General features: G+C 47.6%; 1 protein-coding gene across 1 annotated transcript; it reads right to left on the reverse strand.

Annotated features, from left to right (window-relative positions):
- Window positions 1–416: 416 nt before the first annotated feature.
- Window positions 417–18,513, reverse strand: DEFA4 (defensin alpha 4). Its single transcript, XM_073018625.1, has 2 exons — window positions 18,171–18,513; window positions 417–538 (listed from the first exon to the last, which is right to left on the reverse strand). Exons 1-2 carry the CDS (start codon window positions 18,343–18,345, stop codon window positions 417–419), a joined length of 297 nt encoding a protein of 98 aa, XP_072874726.1. The 5' UTR covers window positions 18,346–18,513.
- Between the last annotated feature and the right edge of the window lie 1,028 nt (window positions 18,514–19,541).

Below are 19,541 nucleotides of genomic sequence, written 5' to 3' on the forward strand. Positions count from 1 at the left end.
ATGAGGCAGAGTGAAAAGACAGAGCAGTGGATGGTGAGATCAGCAGCATCATTTGTGCCTTCGTTTCAATTTGTGTCTGAAGCCATGGCTCCTTCTGAAAAATTCTAGATTTTGGAACTTTAATTTGTTCAAAATTTTAATGTAGGATTCTGGCAGTTGCTTTCTAGTGTCTTGACACAGACACATTTCAAACTTTAAAGAGGGTGTAAACAAAGAAATCTTGTTGCAAGATATTTATTTAGGATCGAGAAAGATGTTGAGGACAAAGTATAGGAGAAACAACCATTTCCTGTAGCTCTCAAAGCAAATTATGAGCTCATTTTTCTCTGTTCTGCAAGCTCAGCTGCAGAAGCATGTGCAGCTCACACCACCGATGATGACGTTCCCCCCATGACATTCTCTTGGACAGCAGAATGTTAATCTACAAGCGAGCAGCAGTATGTGAAGCTGATACCACCGATGACGCAGTTCCCAACACGAAGTTCTGTTCGCTGGCAGAATACTAATCTGCAAGAACAGACCAAACCCCTTGTTGAGCCTGGGAACACAGAGAAAGCAGGAGAAATTGAGCACCAAGGTCAACGGTGGGTGGTAAAGGGAATCTTGGAGAAGTCACATGCTGGTTGACAGGTGATGTTGGCTGCATAGGGGCCGGTAGCTTGTAAAAAAAAAGAGGATCTCACCGAGGCCCTGAGAGGTGCGTCTGATCCCTAACCTCCTGGGACAGGACATCAGGGGCTGTCAGCAGGCTCAGTGTGGAGGCCAAAGATGGTAGTAGTCTCACTGTGGATGCCTCACCCTTTGAGCCATGAAAAATAGCCTGGGCATGTTGGTTCTGAGTGCATGAGGCATGAATCGCCTGTAGGAGGACTGGAGCCTCCCCTAATCTGACCCAAACAGGTGCACGCCACAGAGGCCATTCCAGAGGCATTGGCTCCAGGGCACTCACAATACGTTGGGCACAGCCCGGGAATCTGTAAAAACATGACCCTTGGTGGGGTTATGGCCACAGCAACCTCCCCTGCAACTGGCACCGCCAGCTCTATGACTGGGCTCAGCACACCCTCCCCTCCTATGTAGGCCCTGCTGTGATAAATGTGGGAGGTGGTTGCTGGCCAGCCGGCTCCCGGCCTGCAGGGCACTACTGCCTTCCCTGAGGTATGTGGACTCGCCATGTCCAACTCTTCCCATGGCCTCATCAGGTCACCAATTGTTCGGGCAATAGAGTCGCTGCTGCTATTTCTCTCTGCTTGTAGGCGGGAGCTGAGTTAGGGAAACCATGGCCTCGGCTTTCTGTCACTTGAAAGGACCCAGGTGCCAGGTTTGACCTGTCCTGCGGGTGCTGTTCCCATTTTCCCAGGGAGACATGAGTAGCCACTGTCAGGAGGAATCAGACGTGGGGCATGACTGGAGTCTGGGGACACAGCAGCCCCAGAACCTGTCGCATAGTGCCTGTGTCTATGCGGGCATTGTGTGTAGTGGTCACCACCTTTTTAACTGGGGATATTGAGCTGCAGCTGCCAGGAAGTTTGTGCCTGCAGAAGCCCATAGCCAGGACGGGTGTGCTTTGTCCAGAGGCTCTAGGAGTCATGATTGGTGGTACTGAGGGCCTCTATATGAAACTCAGAAGCTGGGACCCGGGCATGGCCTGGGAGGCCACCTGCTGAGCCAGCTGCATGCTGTATCCTGCTGTGGCCCCAGTAAGACATGGAGGGCTTCTGCGTGACGGCATCTGTGGGCCTCAGCAGAACGGACAAGTGGGGTGTAGGTGCAGGCAGAATGTCCCAGTATGTGCAGGGCCTGCCACAAAGTGGCTGGCACCCTAATAGTGAAGACTTGGATTTTAACTGCAAGGGGAATTTGGTGGCCCACTGAGCCACTGAGAACCAGGTGATTTCTAGAATCTTTACAGCAGCGCTGGGCCTGAACTTTGTGTGGGTTGTGGCCCAGCCATGGTTTTGGAGGAAGCCACTAAAACGACCAGCTTGGTTTTCACTTCCTTCTTCTAGGGGCTTCTGAGCAAAATGCTGTCAATGTAATGCTACAGGGTACAGGGGTTCATGCTGAATCACAGGGAGTCCTGGGGGCACGAGTTACGGGCAGTAGCTGGCTTACTGAGACAGCCTGAGTGCAATTTGGTAAATGTGTACTGGGTCCCTTCCAAAGTCAAAGCTAACACAGACTGCGACCCCTCTGTGATGGGAATGAGCAGAATGCATTGGCCAAGTCTCCTGCTGCAAAACGTTGTGCCCTGGGCCTTTGTATGCCCTCTGTTAACTGGACTGTATCTGGGATCAGGACCTTGATAGTCCTGGAGGACAATCTGGTGGCTGCTCTACTTGTATTCCAGCACCAGAGAGTGGTAAGCACTGTTTCCGTCTTATATTTTAGTGGAGAAGACAAACAATAGGCAAAGTTATGATGGATATGATACACTGTGCAGCCAGCGGTTATTATACAGAGTAAAAGGATAACATTGAGTGACCTGGAGTGCCCAGGTGACGCGGTGTTGGGGGCAGGGTGCTGCTCAGTAGTGTCACCATGGCAGCCTCGTTGTGGAGAGAGCATCAGAACAGAGGCCAGGAGGGCCTGGGGGAGTCCTATAGAAACCTGGATGGGTCCAGGAAAAGGGGGAGCAGGTGCAGCAGTCCTGCAGCAGGAGTGTGGCCTGGCCCACGTGGCGGCCTCACCAGCAGCACCCGGAGTGGTTTCAGGAGGTCAAAAAGAACAGATGCGCTGCAGGTGGCTCGAGTCAGTGGTGGCTGCTGGTTCTGCCTTTTCCATCCCCAGCCCAGTGTCCTGAGGTCATTCCCTCCCATGCACAACTGGAGGGGTGGTAACTGCTGGCTGGGGGACGCTACTCCATGGCAGGGGCGGACTCAGCAGCCCAGGGCCCATCAGGTTCTCAGTCTGTGCTGAGGTTGCACCTGTGCTTTACCTCCTCCTCGCCCACGTGACTCTCAAACTCCAACCCAAATTAGAAGAGAGGGCTCATCTCCTGTGGTCTCTTTCACTTTTCTTTCTGGGCTGCATCAGAACCTTGGCAGAACTCTGGGTTTAAGCAAAAAAACAGTGTTTTGTCTAAAAATCTTTGCGACACTTTCACTTCTGTGTCCATACATGATCTCCCCAGCCTGAGTTTCCCATTCTTTTCACCAGTGTTGACTCCCAGGCATACTAGACGTGGCTGAAACTCTTCTCTCATCCTCATGCTCTTGAATTTCCGGGGATTATTTAAGCAAGTCTGGACACTTAATAAGAGCCTTGACACCATCAACCTGGACACCATCAGAACCTTGACACCATGTTCTGGGGAAGCTGTGGGTGGGGGTGCAGGTGTGGGTGTGAGAGGAGAGAGGCCTCCAGGAGCAGCAAGGATATTCCCACACATGCTGAGGTTGTCCAGGGGCCCCAGCAGACACAGGGTGTGTGGACCTTGGGCAGGGTTCTGGTCCGTGGTTTTGACCTGGTAGGGAAGGGCAGTCGTGGAACACAGGGTGCACGTTAGCATGGGGCAGGGCGGGAGCTGCGTGGGAGTGAGCTCTGAGGACTGGGCACCTCCCAGCTCTTCAGAGTGCACCGCCCTGTCCCTCCCCTCAGTCCTTTGTCCACTGTCCTGCAGGGAGGCTCCTGGTGCTGCCTGTGTCACACAGCAACTCCTGGACCTGCAGATCCAGCTGCCACAGGCAGGAGGTCCGAGTCCCTGCCCTTTGAATGTCTTTCCCAGCTCCTCTCAGGCTGTCTGTGTGTCTGGTGTTGTTGCATTTTACAATACACTATGAGAGAATAAGTCCATTGAGCAGCTTTAAAAATATGGCCCCTACATCCTACATCCGTGGCTCTTCCCAAAGAAAGGAAGGTTTATCTCCTCTCCTCTTGAATCTAGTCTGGGTGATATTTTGACAAGTAAAATAATCCTGACTTAGTGCTGTGTTCTTTTCTGGGATCAGCTACTAATTAACTGATATCTTTCACTTCCTCAGTATGGGATGATTCTGTGGCCTGAAAATTTTCGTCCCTCTGAAATCCGTATGTTTACATCTTAAACCCCAAGGTGATAGCATCAAGAGGTGTGGGCTTTATCCAGTGATCAGATCAGGAGGGCACGGTCCTCCTGAATGGGATTCATGCCCTTGTAGAAGCGACTGCAGAGCACCTCGTCATTCCTTCCACCTTGTGAGGACATGTCACTGAACACAGGTCCCGCGGCTCGCCACTTGCAGCAGCGATAACTGGACGGAGGTGCGGTAGAAAGAGAGCGACTTTATTAACCAAAACTAGTAAGGGGGAAATGGCTGGATTCATATCACAGCAACCATTTCAAGGTTTTGGGGAGAAGGCAAGAGTTTAAAAAGGGGGACTTCAGATGGGAGGCATGCAGGAGTTAAGCTGGGTGTGAGGTCTGTGTGTCTTGTTTCGGTGGCTACCTTGGGTCTCTGTCCACCTGGCTCAAGGGCTGGTGTCTTCTCCACAATGGCTGTGGTGCTGACTAGAGGCCTTGAGGTAATCTGTGGAATATGCCAAGATATGGGAGTCAAAATGTTAACAGCTTATCGTGGTTTCTGACATTTGAATTTAAGACCCAACTAACATGACTGAAAAACATCAAAACTACCAAACTCAGAGAACCTGATGCAAACACAGTGCAGTGCACAAGGACAGGAGATGAGAGCAGAAGACCGGTGTGCTGGGCACAGCCTGGGCATCAGGCTCCCAGGCAAATTATTTGGTGCACAACCCTGTGGGAGAACAGCCTTTTTTTTTTTTTTTGACGCAATCTTGCTCTGTCGCCCAGGCGAAAGTGCAAAGGTGTGATCTTGGCTTATTGCAACCTCTGTCTCCTAGGTTCAAGCCTTTCTGATGCCTCAGCCTCCCAAGTAAGTGGGATTACAGGCTCCTGACACCATGCCTGGCTAATTTTTTTTTTTTTTTAGTAGAGATGAGGTTTCACCCTGTTGGCCAATCTTGTCTTGAACTCCTGACCTCAGGTGATCCACCCGCCTTGGCCTCCCAAAGTGCTGGGATTACAGGCATGAGCCATTGTGCCCAGCCGAGAACAGCCTTATCGAGGCTGATCAGCAGTGAGGGAGGGATGGCTACATGAGAGGCTGGAAGCACAGCGAATGAGATCAGGGATGGGGAGCTTCTTGGTTGATGTTCAGAGCTGGAGGAATTCCAGGCCCTGGCAGAATTAGTGGGTGTCTAGTGGGTGAAACAAAGATTGTTGGAACAAAGATTATTGAGGGTCACTGTTATTCAAAGGTAAAAGTAGTGAGAGATTGGGAGGGTGACCTGCCAGGTAATATCAGAGTGAACTCTTTTTCCAGGATTCTTAATGAGCTATTTGGCTTTCAGCAGCAAAGAAAAAAATACACATATTCAGAAAAGGGAACAAATCCTTTTTCCATCCGTAACATTCTGCTTTTTCTTGTAAGCAGAGTTCAGAAAAATCAAACAGAGAAACAGAAAAAATAGCCTATGTCTTTTATTTTTGTAAAATAAAATTTCACGCGGATGTTTCAGAAATGCAAGGAAGCATTTATTGAAGACCGTTGCAATAGAAGTCAAAATGTTGCAATAGGGAAAACGGTCGCCCTACACTCTCCTAAAGCCAAAGGCGGGAGAATTTCAGCCCTGCGGGGAGCTAGCGGGATAGTTCTGGAGGTCGTTAGGAGGGAAGTTGCCCAGCGTGATTGGGCCATTTGTGTTGGCTAATTGGTGCTTATTGGAGTTAGGTTTTTATCCTCCTACAGAGACAGGGCTGCTATACCCCTGCATAATTACATTTATAGGGATGAGGCATCTGACTTACTCTTTTTTTTTTTTTTAATTTATTTATTATTATTAAACTTCAAGTTGTAGGGTACATGTGCACAACATGCAGGTTTGCTACATATGTATACTTGTGCCATGTTGGTGTGCTGCACCCATCTGACTTACTCTTTTATTGTCCTACCCTGTGAGTGGCTCAAGGTAGAAAATCTCTTGTACATCATCAGTGAACCTAGACTGTGCCTGCATCCTGGGGAACAGTTCTGGATCTCATCCAAGGCTGAGCGAGTTGCCCTGTTTGGAGACCCCCACACCTCTCCCTGAATTCTCTGTCCTAGAGTTTGCAGCAGTCATCGCCCACCCTAGACCGCAGCAGCAGACGCCGCATGTGGTGCTCCCAGTGTGCCTTTATCCACACAGAGGAGCAGGGAGGCTCCATTCTCGTCTGGCTCTTTCCCTTGGATTGATGCAGGCTTCTAAGCAAAGAGGTCCGAATTCTACTCCATCCTTCTCTGTTGCAACAGCAATTTCTCTCATTTCAGTGGAGATTGACCTTCTCCTGCCTATCTCTTGCCCTGATGCTATTCTCTCCGTTGAACATGCTGCTCTACTCCTTTGTTAAGTATCTCCATGTTTTAAATATCTTTATGCTTAACCGTACAATTTTTTATTGCCACTGCAAACCAAAATAATCTCTTTTTTCTTCTAAAGTCCTAATGCTTCATGAAGCCACATTTTGCCCAAGATATTTTTCTGTATTTCTGCCTTTAATGTTTTTTATTTGTTTCTTAAAGGTATGCTATGACAGAAACTAGAAACAAGGACTGTCTTAACTCTGTAGTTTTCAGGTTTATTCTAGACAGTTTTGTAATAACCATGTGATTTTATAATAATATGTGATGTTAGAGATGGTTAATTAATTCACTCATGATGAATTTATTGATCCCCTGTGATGTGTCAGGCACTCATCTGTGCACTGCGGTACGATGAGCCTAACATGCAGTTTCCCTTCCAGCATAAGAAGACAAACGTTACAAAGAGTCAGTGAAGTGTACAGAAGGTGCAATGGTTATAATTCTGAAGTTAGCCATAGAGAGAACCAGAGGGATGGAGGTCACCAGGGGGAACTTGTTGCAGTTTAAAAGTGACAAATTGAGGAAGAACACAGTGACAAAGTGAAGTTTTAGCTGAGACCCCGGAGCTAGGGAGCAAGCCAGGCAGAATTCTTGGTGAAGTGCAGATGACCTGAGATGGAGTCAGCCTGGCCCACGTGACAGTTTAGACCCACATGACAGAGTTAGTTCATGACCGGAGAACTTTGAATCAGTGATAGTGAACCAGAAACCAAAGAAGGGTGCACAGTCTTCACACCTTGAATCCTATTGGGTTCATCACTGTCACTGTCTAAACAAGGGGAAGAGCTGGGACCATTTCTCTGTCAGACCCACTGTGTCCTCCCTCGGATCTAAATTGGGTTCCCTAGCCGTGCAGCATCTCAGTGGGGTGTGTGGACCCCTGAGCTGCCTCTTCAGACAGGCAGAGCCTCAATGTCGGGCTAAACGTGCTCAGAATCTGCATGGGGTGGACGTGGGGAACACCTGCTCCCTTCTCCTGGGCTCTGGGCATTTGTGGTTGATATTGGTGGTCACAGCAGTGTCTGGGCCATGAGACGTCTTAGCCTGTAATGGTGAATAACCCACTAGAGACACGTTCCTTTATTGAAGCCTGTAACCTCTCTGTCCCACTCAAACTCCTTGCGTCATTTTACCAGTGACCCACCCGCTACGAGTAGCCATGGCTTGAATATAGTTTCTTTTTCAAACATGTGTTTTAAATTCGCCAACTACAACTACCAGATCCAGAGAAAATACGAGGGGCTCATGCTGGATTACTGAAAGTGGTCCTGTCCTAAAAGGCCATTTGTAGGACATATGGGACAAGGGTTCAAGGGTCAGTGGGAATCAGGGGAGGGAAAGGGAGAACAGACAGGAGGAAAGGTCATGTCACAGCAAGATGTCAGCCTGGCCCTCAGGGACACTGGGGTTAGGTAGTGACCCTTTCATCTTGCAGGGGAGGAGGAAGACAGGCTCAGGAAGGTGCAGATCCTACCTGTGCTGGGCCTGGTGGGGAGGCTGCAGTAGGAGGCAGGACAGCAGGGGGCGCTGTGGCCTTCCCGGCAAATGCTCTGAGCATCTCAGAGGGCGCTCCTGGTCCATTCCCTTTCCCCAGACCTGGTTTCTTGCTCACTCACTGATGTGCTGAATGTTTTGGTTATCAGAGCCTCAGTGCCCTGCAGCAACAACAGGGCCGCCAAGGTCCTGATGAAATTTATTTCCTCTCTTCTCTTTTCCCCTCCGAAGTTGTATTTTCCAAGTAGAATCAGGTTCTCAGCGGCTTTAAGGCAACCCAAGAGGGTGCACGTTGCAAAGTGCAGTGGAGCATTTGTGCGTGTGGGTTTTCTGGGTGTGAAGACGACTTTATGGGAGTGAAATCCAGGTCTTAGTAGACGTGGCTGGAGGGTGCTCTAAATAAGGACACCCTGGTGTGGGCTGCCGTGCTTTCTGTTCCATGCATCCCGCCTTTGCTAACAACCCATTTCCCTCTTAATTAAAGTTGTTTCAGTGGATCTCCTGTAACCCTATGTCTTAAAAGGCAAATGTGTGACCTGGACACGTTCAATAAAACTCCAATTCTTTAGCACAGACGATGCTGGTTTTCCTGGAGAAGTAACAATTCTGTGACTGCATAAACTTTAAGCTGACCCTGAGTGTTTGCCCAGCACATAATGGATCCGATGAAAATGAGGCAGAGTGAAAAGGCAGAGCAGTGGATGGGGAGATTGGTGGTGAGACTGGACCTTCATTTCAACTGAGGTTTGAAGCTCAAATTCCTGCTTGAAATTCCTAAAAATTTGAATTTTAGTTTGTTCAAAAATTTTATTTAGGTTTCTGGTACGTGTATCCCAAATGTGTTGACACAGAAGCATATCACACATTAAAGAGGTGTGAACACAGAAGTCTTATCAGAAGGCATTTATTTGGGATGAGGAAAGGAAACTGAGGACCGGGTATAGGAGTAACAGCAATTCCCTGGCGCTCTGAAGGCAAATTATGAGCTCGTTTTCCTCTCTTCCGAAGGCTCAGCGGCAGCAGTACGGGTAGCGTACTCCAGGAGCACTGCAAGTCCCTCTTCGGCGTTCTCCAGGAAGGCAGGAGTTTCGTCTGCAGGTGCAGGGCAAGCCCCTCGTTGAACCTACAGACACAGAGAGAGCATCCGAAATTGAGCACCAAGGTCAACAGTGGGTAGTAAAGGGAATCTTGGAGAAGTCACATGCTGACTGATGGGTGATGTTGGCTGCATTAGGGCCGGTAGCATGAACAACCTCCGTCAATAGGAATAAATACACAGAGCAGTGCTGGTCTCACAGGATTTGAGACTCACTCTCATTTGCTTTGATTTTTGTCCTCCAGCCCCATCACACACACACACCTGAACACACTGTTAGGCCCATCCTCAGTCTTTAAGAGATTCTCTATAGACAGAGTAAAATATTCTCCCAATAGTTAAGTCTACTTGTTTAGATCCAGAACGAACTAGTTAGTATGTCTCTCTGTATTTTAAACATAGTGAATTTCATAGACATATCTTGGAATGAAGTTTTGGGAGAAGAAAATCTCTTAGATTTATTTGACTCTCTACTCAATTTATAGATGAGAAAATCAAGGCTCAGAGATGCTAAGTGAAGTCACCTAAGTGACATGGGCCATTGAGACTCCATTCCAGACTCTATCTCCCATCTGTCCCTCTAGACTCTGCAGCTCTGCATGCCAGCCTCTCTCACCTGAAACCTGAAGAGTGGCGCTTTCGTCCCATGCAAAGGAGTCAACCACTTCCTGATTATCTGCTCTAGGCTGCTCCTGGGCTGCAGCTCTTGCCTGGAGTGACTCCGCCTGAGCCTGCAGGGCCACCAGGAGAATGGCAGCAAGGAGAGCAAGGGTCCTCATGGCTGGGGTCACCTGGAGGAGGGACAGCAGGAGCAGATGTGTGGGGAGGGAGGAGCCTGCCTAGAGTTATAGCTGGGAGAACACTCAGAGACAAGAAACCTTCTTGAACCTTCTCAGTGAGAGGAGGTGGACATTTCTTTGGAGAGGGTGTGGGTATCCATTGGCCTCAATGTCCCTCCTTTCCTTCTCTGCTCTCCCAGCTTTCATTCTAGCATGCATCTCTATGTTGAGTGTCTGCGCTAGGTTGGTGTTGATGATGGTGTTGATGAGGACCCTGCCATGTTTTCCTGCTTTCAGCTGCCTAAATATTTTCTCTTACACTATTAAAAGAAAGAGTGCTTTCATTCAATGAATTCAGGGAACAAATGCCTCTTACTTTGTGAAGATGGGCTCTACTCTTCTCTGGAAGTCTAGACCTGGACCCAGTGGTTTTTCATTGCAGGCTTTGAAGTCATTATCACCCTCATGAAGGGGTTTTTGAGGTTATCGGGTGAGGAGTCTCCTATAGGGGCCAGGGTAGAGAGGACAATGACCTCACCAGGCTACAGGTAAAACAAGCTCAGTGATATAAACAGTCATCTAAGGCTAAAATGTGTATTATTTCCATCTCTATTTAGGTGTGAGTGACAAAAATTATATATGTGTAATGTATACTACCTTATGAGTTGACATATGTATATGTTTGGACCTTTATCTTACACCATGTAGAAAAATCAAGTCAAAATGATTAGAAGACCTAAACATAGACCTGAAACCATAAAATGATGAGAGGAACAGATGAAGATAAAGCTTTGGTGTTGCTGTGGGTAATGATTTCTTGGCTATGGCACCAAAGGCACAGGCAACAAGGGGGAAGAGAAACAAGTGGAGATGCATTGAACGCTAATGCATCTGCACAGCAAAAGAAACAATCACGTGAGTGAAAAGGCAACCCAGAAAATGAGAGAAAATACTTGCAAACACTACATGATAGAAAGGGTAAATATCTGAATACATAAGGAAGTCAGACAATTCAATAGCAAAACAAAACAAACAAACAAAAAAAAAAACAAAAAAAAACCTGATTGGAAAACAGACCAATGACCTGAATAGACTTCTCTCAAAAGAATGTTCTAAAGAGCTATGATCATCTTTATTGGACATACCAAGTAGGACATGTGTGTTTAGAAGGAAACTGCTTGAGTTTCTCTGTTAACTTAGCTGGTAGCCAATGCCCCCAGCAGCCACCAGAGATTCAGACAGATGTTCACAGCAGGAGATTCGCCTGCTGGGTCCCTCTGGGGTGGCCCGGGATTCACAGTTCAGATTGGGGGCACAGGTTCGATGCTGAAACCTCAATGTGAAGGTTTAAATTTTGTGCTACTTACAGATCCTCAGGCTAGGCAGGGCGAGCAGAGAGGGCAGACAGCAGTCCTGTGTTCCAGGTCTTATGCAGCAAGAGCAGCTGTGCATATCCCAGAGAAGACTTCCCCTATTTATAGGTCTTTGGGGCTCAGGTGTCCTAATTTTCAGGGTTATTTTCTGTTGGGTACATTAAATAACTCTGGTGACAGGGACAGTTGAGAAATTTGGTGTGAAGCTTGGGTTCAAACAGGCATCCACAGAAGGACCTCTCACTTACCTTCATCAGCCCTGGCCAGGTCCAACTAGCAACCAACTATGGAATCTCCATGACTCCTAAGACAATTGAGCCCACAGTGCCTATGCTGGTGGCTGAGGCTGAACTACCTGGACCGAGGGAATATTTAAAGCCACCAGGAAAGGACAGCTTGTGTACTGTAGTATACATTCTGTAAGGAGACTAGGAAAAAAGCTCTAACCTATACACTGAGGAGGGTTTGGGATTTTGTTTTCAATCAGCCTGTGCAGGCCCTGGGGTCTACAATACACATCAAAGCCATTCAGCCAAGCCGAAATGTTGGTGAACACCTGGGTGAGACTGAATACCACCTGGGCTTGTCTTGCTAAGCAGGTCAGGTTTTGCTGGATTCTCCTGAGTTAAGCAAGTACAGGAAGCACGGGGTGCCCTAGAGGGTATAGTTGTCTCCTGCTTGGCAATTAGATACTTTGAGGCTAAATAATTGTCTAGGAGTAAGAGTGGAAGTGTTTTCAGTAATCTTAAGGTGGGATGAGGTGTCTCAGGTCTTGTTAGGGGTGGTTGCTGTTCCAGAGCAGTGGGGTCGCTGTCACTCTGAGGAAGTAGTGAGTTCCTGATCTCTAGCAGGCCCAGGAATTTCACCATTTGAGGAAGTGGCTCTGATTTCATCCCAGCAGAGGAATAAATTAGGGCTCTTTGGGGAACTGGGACTAGGAGATGGTTTTAGGTTCTAGGGCATTAGTAGGTGCCCTGTGAGGGCCCAGTGGATGTGGGTATAGACAGAAAATGAGAAGGGGTGGGCATGTATGTGGGGAAGGTCCCATGGTTGTGGAAACATCCAGTGACCTGCAGAAGTCAAACCTGGACCAGCCTCCTGCACACAGAACACTCCAATCCACAGGCATTTTCTCAGTAACATATGAGAGAACTATTATTGGGAGAGCTGGTTAGATTTGGGTGTGGTGTTGTTAACGCACACATCTCAGAAGCCCATATTTTTTGGCTAACTTGTAGGGCAGCTCCACGATCTGACCTAGTTCCTTTGGTTTCCTTGCTGTTGGAGATATAGCTAATGGGGTTACTCTGAAGACAAATGGTAATCTCACAAAATACCATTGTATTGGGTCATCTGCAGAGTACTCAACAAAGCCTGAGCTAAGGAAGTGGTATGGCAAGGGTCGGCGTATGTGTCATACACCGGCGTCATGTGCTGGGGTAGGGAGTGTAGCAGTAAGGCGTAAGGAGTATCCTATAGTAGTAAGGAAAGATTGCTTTGCTGGTGATCCCACAGTCAAGGCGAGTTTCTTTGGTGTCTCCAATTCCAGCGAGGCCATTGCCTCCCTTGACAACTCCTTGGGCAGGGGCGCTGTCATCTGAAGCCATGGCCATTGCCATGGGGTGGCCTTCCCAGGTGGCCACCCACGAAGCGAAGTGGGGGTCTGGGCATTTGCTTTACTGCTGCTGTTGCACAGGCTGTTAGCCCTGTGGGTCTTCAGGGAAGCATTCAGAGAAGGTTAAGCCGTGTTTTCCTTAGTGGTGTAGGACATTTCCATCCACAACACTTATACATCAGAGCACATGCATACCCTTGAGCCTGTGATCATTTTGGAAGCTGTCTCTGCACGTGAGGCTCCAATATGTAAGCTGCAGTCTGGATTTGTGCTGTGCTGTGGCGTTGTTAGCTGGTTTGAATTCACACCTGGCATTGGGAGGGCCACCTGCTGGTCTTTTTTTTTTTTTTCTTTTAGACGGAGTTTCACTCTTGTTGCCCAGGCTGGAGTACAATGGTGCGATCTCGGCTCATCGCAATCTCTGCCTCCCGGGTTCAAGTGATTCTCCTGTTTCAGCATCCCGAGTAGCTGAGATTACAAGCATGCACCACCATTCCTGGCTAATTTTGTATTTTTAGTAGAGATTGGGTCTCTCCATGTTGGTCAGGCTCGTCTTGAACTCCTGACCTCAGGTGATCCGCCCGCCTCAGCTTCCCAAGGTGCTGGGAGTACAGGCATGAGCCACCTGCCGGTCTTTAAAATGTTATTTGTGATTGTGAAGGCTGCTGGTGTTTAAGCTTTATGCCTTTGGACCCATTCAATATCTAAGGATTGAGCTGCCTGCCTTGGACGGAGGTCAGGTGGCATTTGAGGCACAGCCCCTCTAGCATGGGATTCCAACACTTCCCACCTTTCCAGCCTGGGGTACAAGTTCTGACCAGGGCAGTCCTGTTCTAGCAGTTTTTGGGCTTCGGATCCTGAGTCTGACAGTAGCTCCACAAGCCGTGGGAACACAACATACCAAACAAGATCGACCATAAAGAGCACTGGCATCTTATCACTCAGGACTTCGACATTGACATCGATTATGGGGTTAGCTTTCACCAACATTTCTTCAGAGTCTTTCTCCACCATCAACACAGGCTACATTTGGGAATGATACTTCCACGTGATCATCAGCTAATGTAGACTCTGCCCACTAGTCTGAGGGCTTCTCTTTGTTTAGTGACTCAGTCTGTGCCCTTTCTGGGTCTTGGAACAATAATCCCTACTCCCTCCAGGGAGGGGCGAGTGGGACACATTAGCTACCTTTCAAAGTAGTAAGAACTGGAGCTTTTGCTGGAAGCTGCACATCAAGATGGGAGGTGTGGTGTTGCTGAAGCACTGTGGCCCTGCTGGGTGCCAGTGGGCCTGGGCCATCAGTCCTTAGGGGATCACAGCTTACTATCCATCCACAATCTGTTGTCCAGTAAACGTTTGATGTTGAGACGATGGACCTCTTACCACAGTACGAGGAGTTCTCATTATTGGAGCAAATGTGAATGATACTATCTCTAAGGGAAAAATAACCTGACTCTTCTGTGATTACCAAAGTGCTCACCATGGTGGGTCCAGCCTAATTGTGATGAGGCACTGGTGGCCACAGGGTAGAGAGTTAAGAAAGTTAGGACTCTCAGAAGGAGCTTGGTCCCCTTGGGGTTTCATAGCCCATGCCACAGCTTCAATAAGAATGACTTTAGGAGGCCACTGTGTTGCTTGAGGAGGCTGGTGGCTTGGGGAAAATGGGCCCAGTGAGAGTCCCCTAAACCCTCATGCTGTGGTGCCCATTCCTATGTCACCACCGCTGCCTTGAAGTGAGATCTTGATCAATGATGTTGGGAGGTTTCCGAGAGGGAAATTTCACAGAACAAATGTCACAGCAAGAGAGTACCTGTTACACCAAGCGTCTTGGGTTGGAAGAGTCAATGGAAGTGCGGGGTTGTGTGTCTGCTTCTGCACAGCAGAAGGTGCTGGCCTCAAGGGAGGGACCCAGTGAAGTCAATGTGCTGAAAGGATGATGGCCCAGGAACAAGGGAGTGCCGGCCACAGCCTGTGTTAACCAGGGCATGGCATCTGCGCTTGAGCATCCCTTGCTTGGCAGGAGATCTGGTGGGAGGCACCAGTGGCCTAGGGTACTCTCTAAACTGGCCACAGCCCCCAGCGCCAAAAGTTGGGGGCTGCCGCTTTTGTTTGAGGGCCAGGATGCCATTCTCTCCACTGCTTATGCTGCTCTACCCCTTCTTCTAATCTATTCACATTTTCAATATCTTCATATTTCACCATGAAATCCTTTATTGCCACTCAAAGACAAAATGATCTCTGCCTTTCTCCTGAAGTCCTGATGCTTCATGAAGCCACATTTTACCCAGGATATTTTTCTACATTTCAGACTTCAGTGTTTTTAATTTGTTTCTTCAAGGTTTGCTATCACAGGCACTAGACACATGGACTGCCTTACCTCCGTAGGTTTCAGTTTTTTCCTATACAGTTTAGTGATAATAATACAATTCTATATAATTACATGACATTGGTTATAATTAATTTATCCATAATGAATTTGTCGATCCCCTACTATGTGTTAGGCAGCTAACTATGCACTGTGGTATAACGATGAGCAAAACATGCCGCTCGCCTTCTATTGTAGGGAGAGATGTTACAGATAGTACGTGAAATGTACAGAAGGTGAGATGATTAGAATTCCACAGTTAGCAATAACAAGAACAAGAGGGATGGGGGCCACTAGGGGAACTTGTTGCAATTAAAAATTGAGAAATCGAGAAAGACTTCAGTGACAAGGTGAAATTTTAGCCGAGATTCCAGGTCTGGGCAACCAGCTGGTGCCCTTCTGGGTGCAGTGCAGATGCCCCCAGATGGAGTCAGTTCAGCCCCCATGACAGTTTGGAACAATATGGAAAGTAACTTATGACTGCATGATTTTGAATCAGTGGCAGTTATTAGAAACCAAGGAAGGATCCTGCTCTTCAAACCGTGAATCCCAATATGTTTCCGTCACTGTCTCAACAAAAGAGCTCAGACCATTTCTCTGTCACACACAGACCTACTGTATCTTCCCTGGGGACTATATTGAGTTCCCCAGCCATGCAGTGTCTCAGAGGGGTGCCTGGACCCCTGAGCTGCCTCTTCAGATAGGCAGAGCCTCAGTCTAGGGCCAAGATATGCTCAGAATCTGCATGGGGTGGACGTGGAAAACACCTGCATTCTTCTCCTGGGCTCTGGGCATTTGTTGTTAGTGTTGGTGGTCACGGCAGTGTCTGGGCCATGAGATGATTTAGTCAGAAATGGTGAACAACCCACTTGAGACACCTTCCTTTCTTTGAAGCCTGTAATTTTTCTGTCCCACTCAAACTCCTTGGGGCATTTTAACAGTGATCACCTGCTAAGAGTATGCGTGACTTGAATATAGTTTTCTTTTTTTTCCCAAACATGTGTTTTGAAATCACTGACTGCAGCTACGCCATCCAGAGTAAATATGAGGGACTCACACTGGACTCCCTCTCTGGACTGGGTGAGTCATGTCCTGAAAGGACATTTGCAGGACACATTGGACAACGGTTCAAGGGTCTGTGGGAATCAGGGGAGCGAAAGAGAGGACAGGAGGAAGGGTCACATATCACCCCAGCAAGATGTCAGCCTGGCCTCAGGTACACCGGGGTTAGGCAGGTACCCTGTCCTCTTGCAGGGGAGGAGGAAGACAGGCTCAGGAAGGTACAAACCCCACATGTGCTGGGCCTGGCGGGGAGGCTGCAGTTGGAGGCAGGACAGCAGGGGGCGCTGTGGCCTTCCCGGCAAATGCTCTGTGCATCTCAGAGGGCGCTCCTGGTTCATTCCCTTTCCCCAGACCTGGTTTCTTGCTCACTCACTGATGTGCAGGATGTTTTGGGAATTAGAACCTCAGCGCCCTGCAGCACCAGCAGGGACTCAGGTTACTTGGAGAACTCTTGTCCCTCTCTTCACTTTTCCTGATGTCTTAGAAACAGTATTTTCCAGGCAGAACCAGATTTTCTGCAGCTTTGACGTAACCCAAGAGAGTGCCTGTCACCCAGGGCAGTGAATTGTGTGTGTGCGTTTTCTATGTGTGCAGACAACTTTATGTGTGTGAAATCTAGATTTTAGTAGATATGGCTGGAAATACTTTTAATGAGGACATCCCAGTGGGGTGCCCCTGTGCTTTCTGTTCTGCTCATCACGTCTTTGTAACAGCCAGTTCCACTTTAATTGAATTGTTTTTTCCTGTGGAGCTGATACTACATCAGGTCTAAAAAGCAGATGTACGATCCAGAACTGCTCAGGGAAACTCAAATACTTCTGGAAAGAACATGCTGGCTTTTCCTGAGGAGTAGCAATGTTATGGCTGTATATTCTTGAAGCTGACAATGATGGTTTATGGAACACGTAAGCATTATCTTTGCGTGAATCCAATCAAAATGAGGCAGAGTGAAAAGGCAGAGCAGTAGATGGGGAGATGAGCAGCATCATTAGAGATTTCCTAACAATGTGTGTCTGAAACCTTTGTTCATCTCCAGTCTTCCTAGAATTGGAACCGGCTTTTGTTTAACACGTAGAATTTAGGGCTCTGATACTTGCATCCCACAGTCTTGACTAAGACACATATCAAACATTAAAGAGGCGCAAATGCAAAACTTGCTACAAGGACTTTATGAGAGATGAGGAAAGGAAGCTAGGGACCAAGTACAGTAGTAATGAAAGTTATCTTCTAGGTCTGGAAGCTAGTTATGTGAACTTACTTTCTTCTGTTTCACAAGCTCAGAGGCAGCAGAATTTGTAGTGAATCTCACCGGAGGTGCAGGTTCCATAGTTGCGTTCTTGAAGATGACAATCTCTTATTCTGCAAGAGCACTTCAAGAGGGTCCTTGGGCCTGGGGATAGAGAGAGCATCAAGCATTAGGACTGGGGTCAGATGTGAGTGGTAGAGAGAATCCCGGTGCAGTTACTTGCTGGGCTGATTGCGTTCGTCACGGTGGCCACATCACGGCAGCAGCAAGATCAGCCTAATCAATAGGAATCAATGTACACAGCAGTGCTGCTCACAGGCAGGGTTAGAGACCCATTCTCATGTGCTCACCCTTATGTACTCCTGCCCCATCACCCAGGCATCTGATCACACTCTTAGGCCTGTTCCTAGTTTCTAAAACTCTTCTAATAGACCAAGTGAAATGTATTTCTTCAAGGGTGGGCTCTCATCAATGATGCAGGGGAGATGGCCCAGTATGTTTCTGCAGAGCATAAAATAAGTGTGCTTCTCAGAATTGTCATAGAATCAAAAATCTTTGGAGAAAAGTTATCCCTGAAGTATCATCTGGTTCTTTCTTTTTAGTCTACACATGAGGAAATTGAGGCCTGGGGAGGTGATCACCTAAGGGAAAGAGCCAGCTATTGGGTCTGATTCTAGAGGCTCCTGGTTTTTCCTCTCTAGACTCCTAGCTCTACAATGCCAGTGGCTTTCACCTGAAGCTCTAAAACCTGAGCTTGTGTCCCCTGTGAAGGAGATGGCAAAGTCCTGGTCGTCTGTCCCAGGCTGCTCTTGGGCTGCAGTAGCCTCGTCAGCTCTTGCCTGGAGTGGTCCAGCCTGGGCCTGGAGGAGCACCAGGAGAATGGCAGTGAGGAGGGTGAGAGTTGTCATGACTGGGGTGATCTGGAGGAGGGAGAGCAGGAGTGGATGTGTGAGGAGTGAGGAGCCAGCCTGGATTTATAGCTCTGCTGGGAGAAGGCCTGAGACAGATACTGCAGTGAGAGGAGGTGGAGCATGTGATTGGTTGTGGGAGGGCTGCCCTTGCCCTCCAGGTCCCTTTTGTGTTCCGGTGTTTTCCCAGCTTTCATCGTAGCTTGAGCCTTTATGTTTAGTGTCTGGACTGGATCCAAGCTGATAGTGAGGCTGAGTACCCTGATTTATTTTTCTGTTTACAATCTACTTGAATATTTTCTCTTTGATGTTGAAAAATGTAAAGAAACCATGATTTCATTCATTAAGTTGGGGAACAAATGCCTCTTATTTTCTGAAGATGGGCCCTGCCACTTTCTGGAGTCCCAGATCTGAACCCAATGGAGTAGAAAATTAAACCATTGGAGAATTCAGGGACATTTCCACCCTCATGAAGAGGTTATAGGGTGTGTAGCCTCCTCCTGGGGCTGGTGTGAAGAGGACGAAACGACTTAATCAGGCTACAGGTGAAATGAACTCATTAGGATACTAGGTCAAGAATAAGTAAAACTAAAGCCAAAGGATGGGTTAATTTTAAGAAACAAATGTCATTGGACAGATCAGGTAAAATCTGTACCATTAACCTATTTGTACTTTAAGAAATATCAAAACAATTGACATGCCCATAGCCCTTTTCTAGGATCTTTGTTATTGTTTTAATTATAAAATCTTAAATCATGCAGATGGAACAACAGGTAGAAAGGGTAATAGGCTCCCATCTGTGCCCCCAGCCCTGCATCTCTGCTGCTGGAAACCACCACTTCCCAATTTTACACTTTCTTCCGCACTTGCTTTTTCCTTCTAATGCTGTGTCTTGTACACTTTGTATATCAAAACACATCGAACTTCAGTGTTACAATTATACCCTATACTATTCCAGCATTTGCACATGCCATCACTTTACTATTTTTATATTGGGAAATATTGTCAACTGTAATTTGTGTATTTCTGAGCTTTTCCATGACAATTTTAAACAGCAATGAATATAATTTTATAGACATCAGTTTGCCTGTAAGTGACAGTATTTTTCGAATATGTCTTTAGAAGTAGAATTCTGGGTTAAAGAACATGTCTTAAACATTTTGAATTTATTGCTACATTGTCCTCATTAAATATTT

Source organism: Chlorocebus sabaeus, chromosome 8, assembly GCF_047675955.1.
Source record: "Chlorocebus sabaeus isolate Y175 chromosome 8, mChlSab1.0.hap1, whole genome shotgun sequence".
Lineage (NCBI taxonomy): Eukaryota > Metazoa > Chordata > Mammalia > Primates > Cercopithecidae > Chlorocebus > Chlorocebus sabaeus.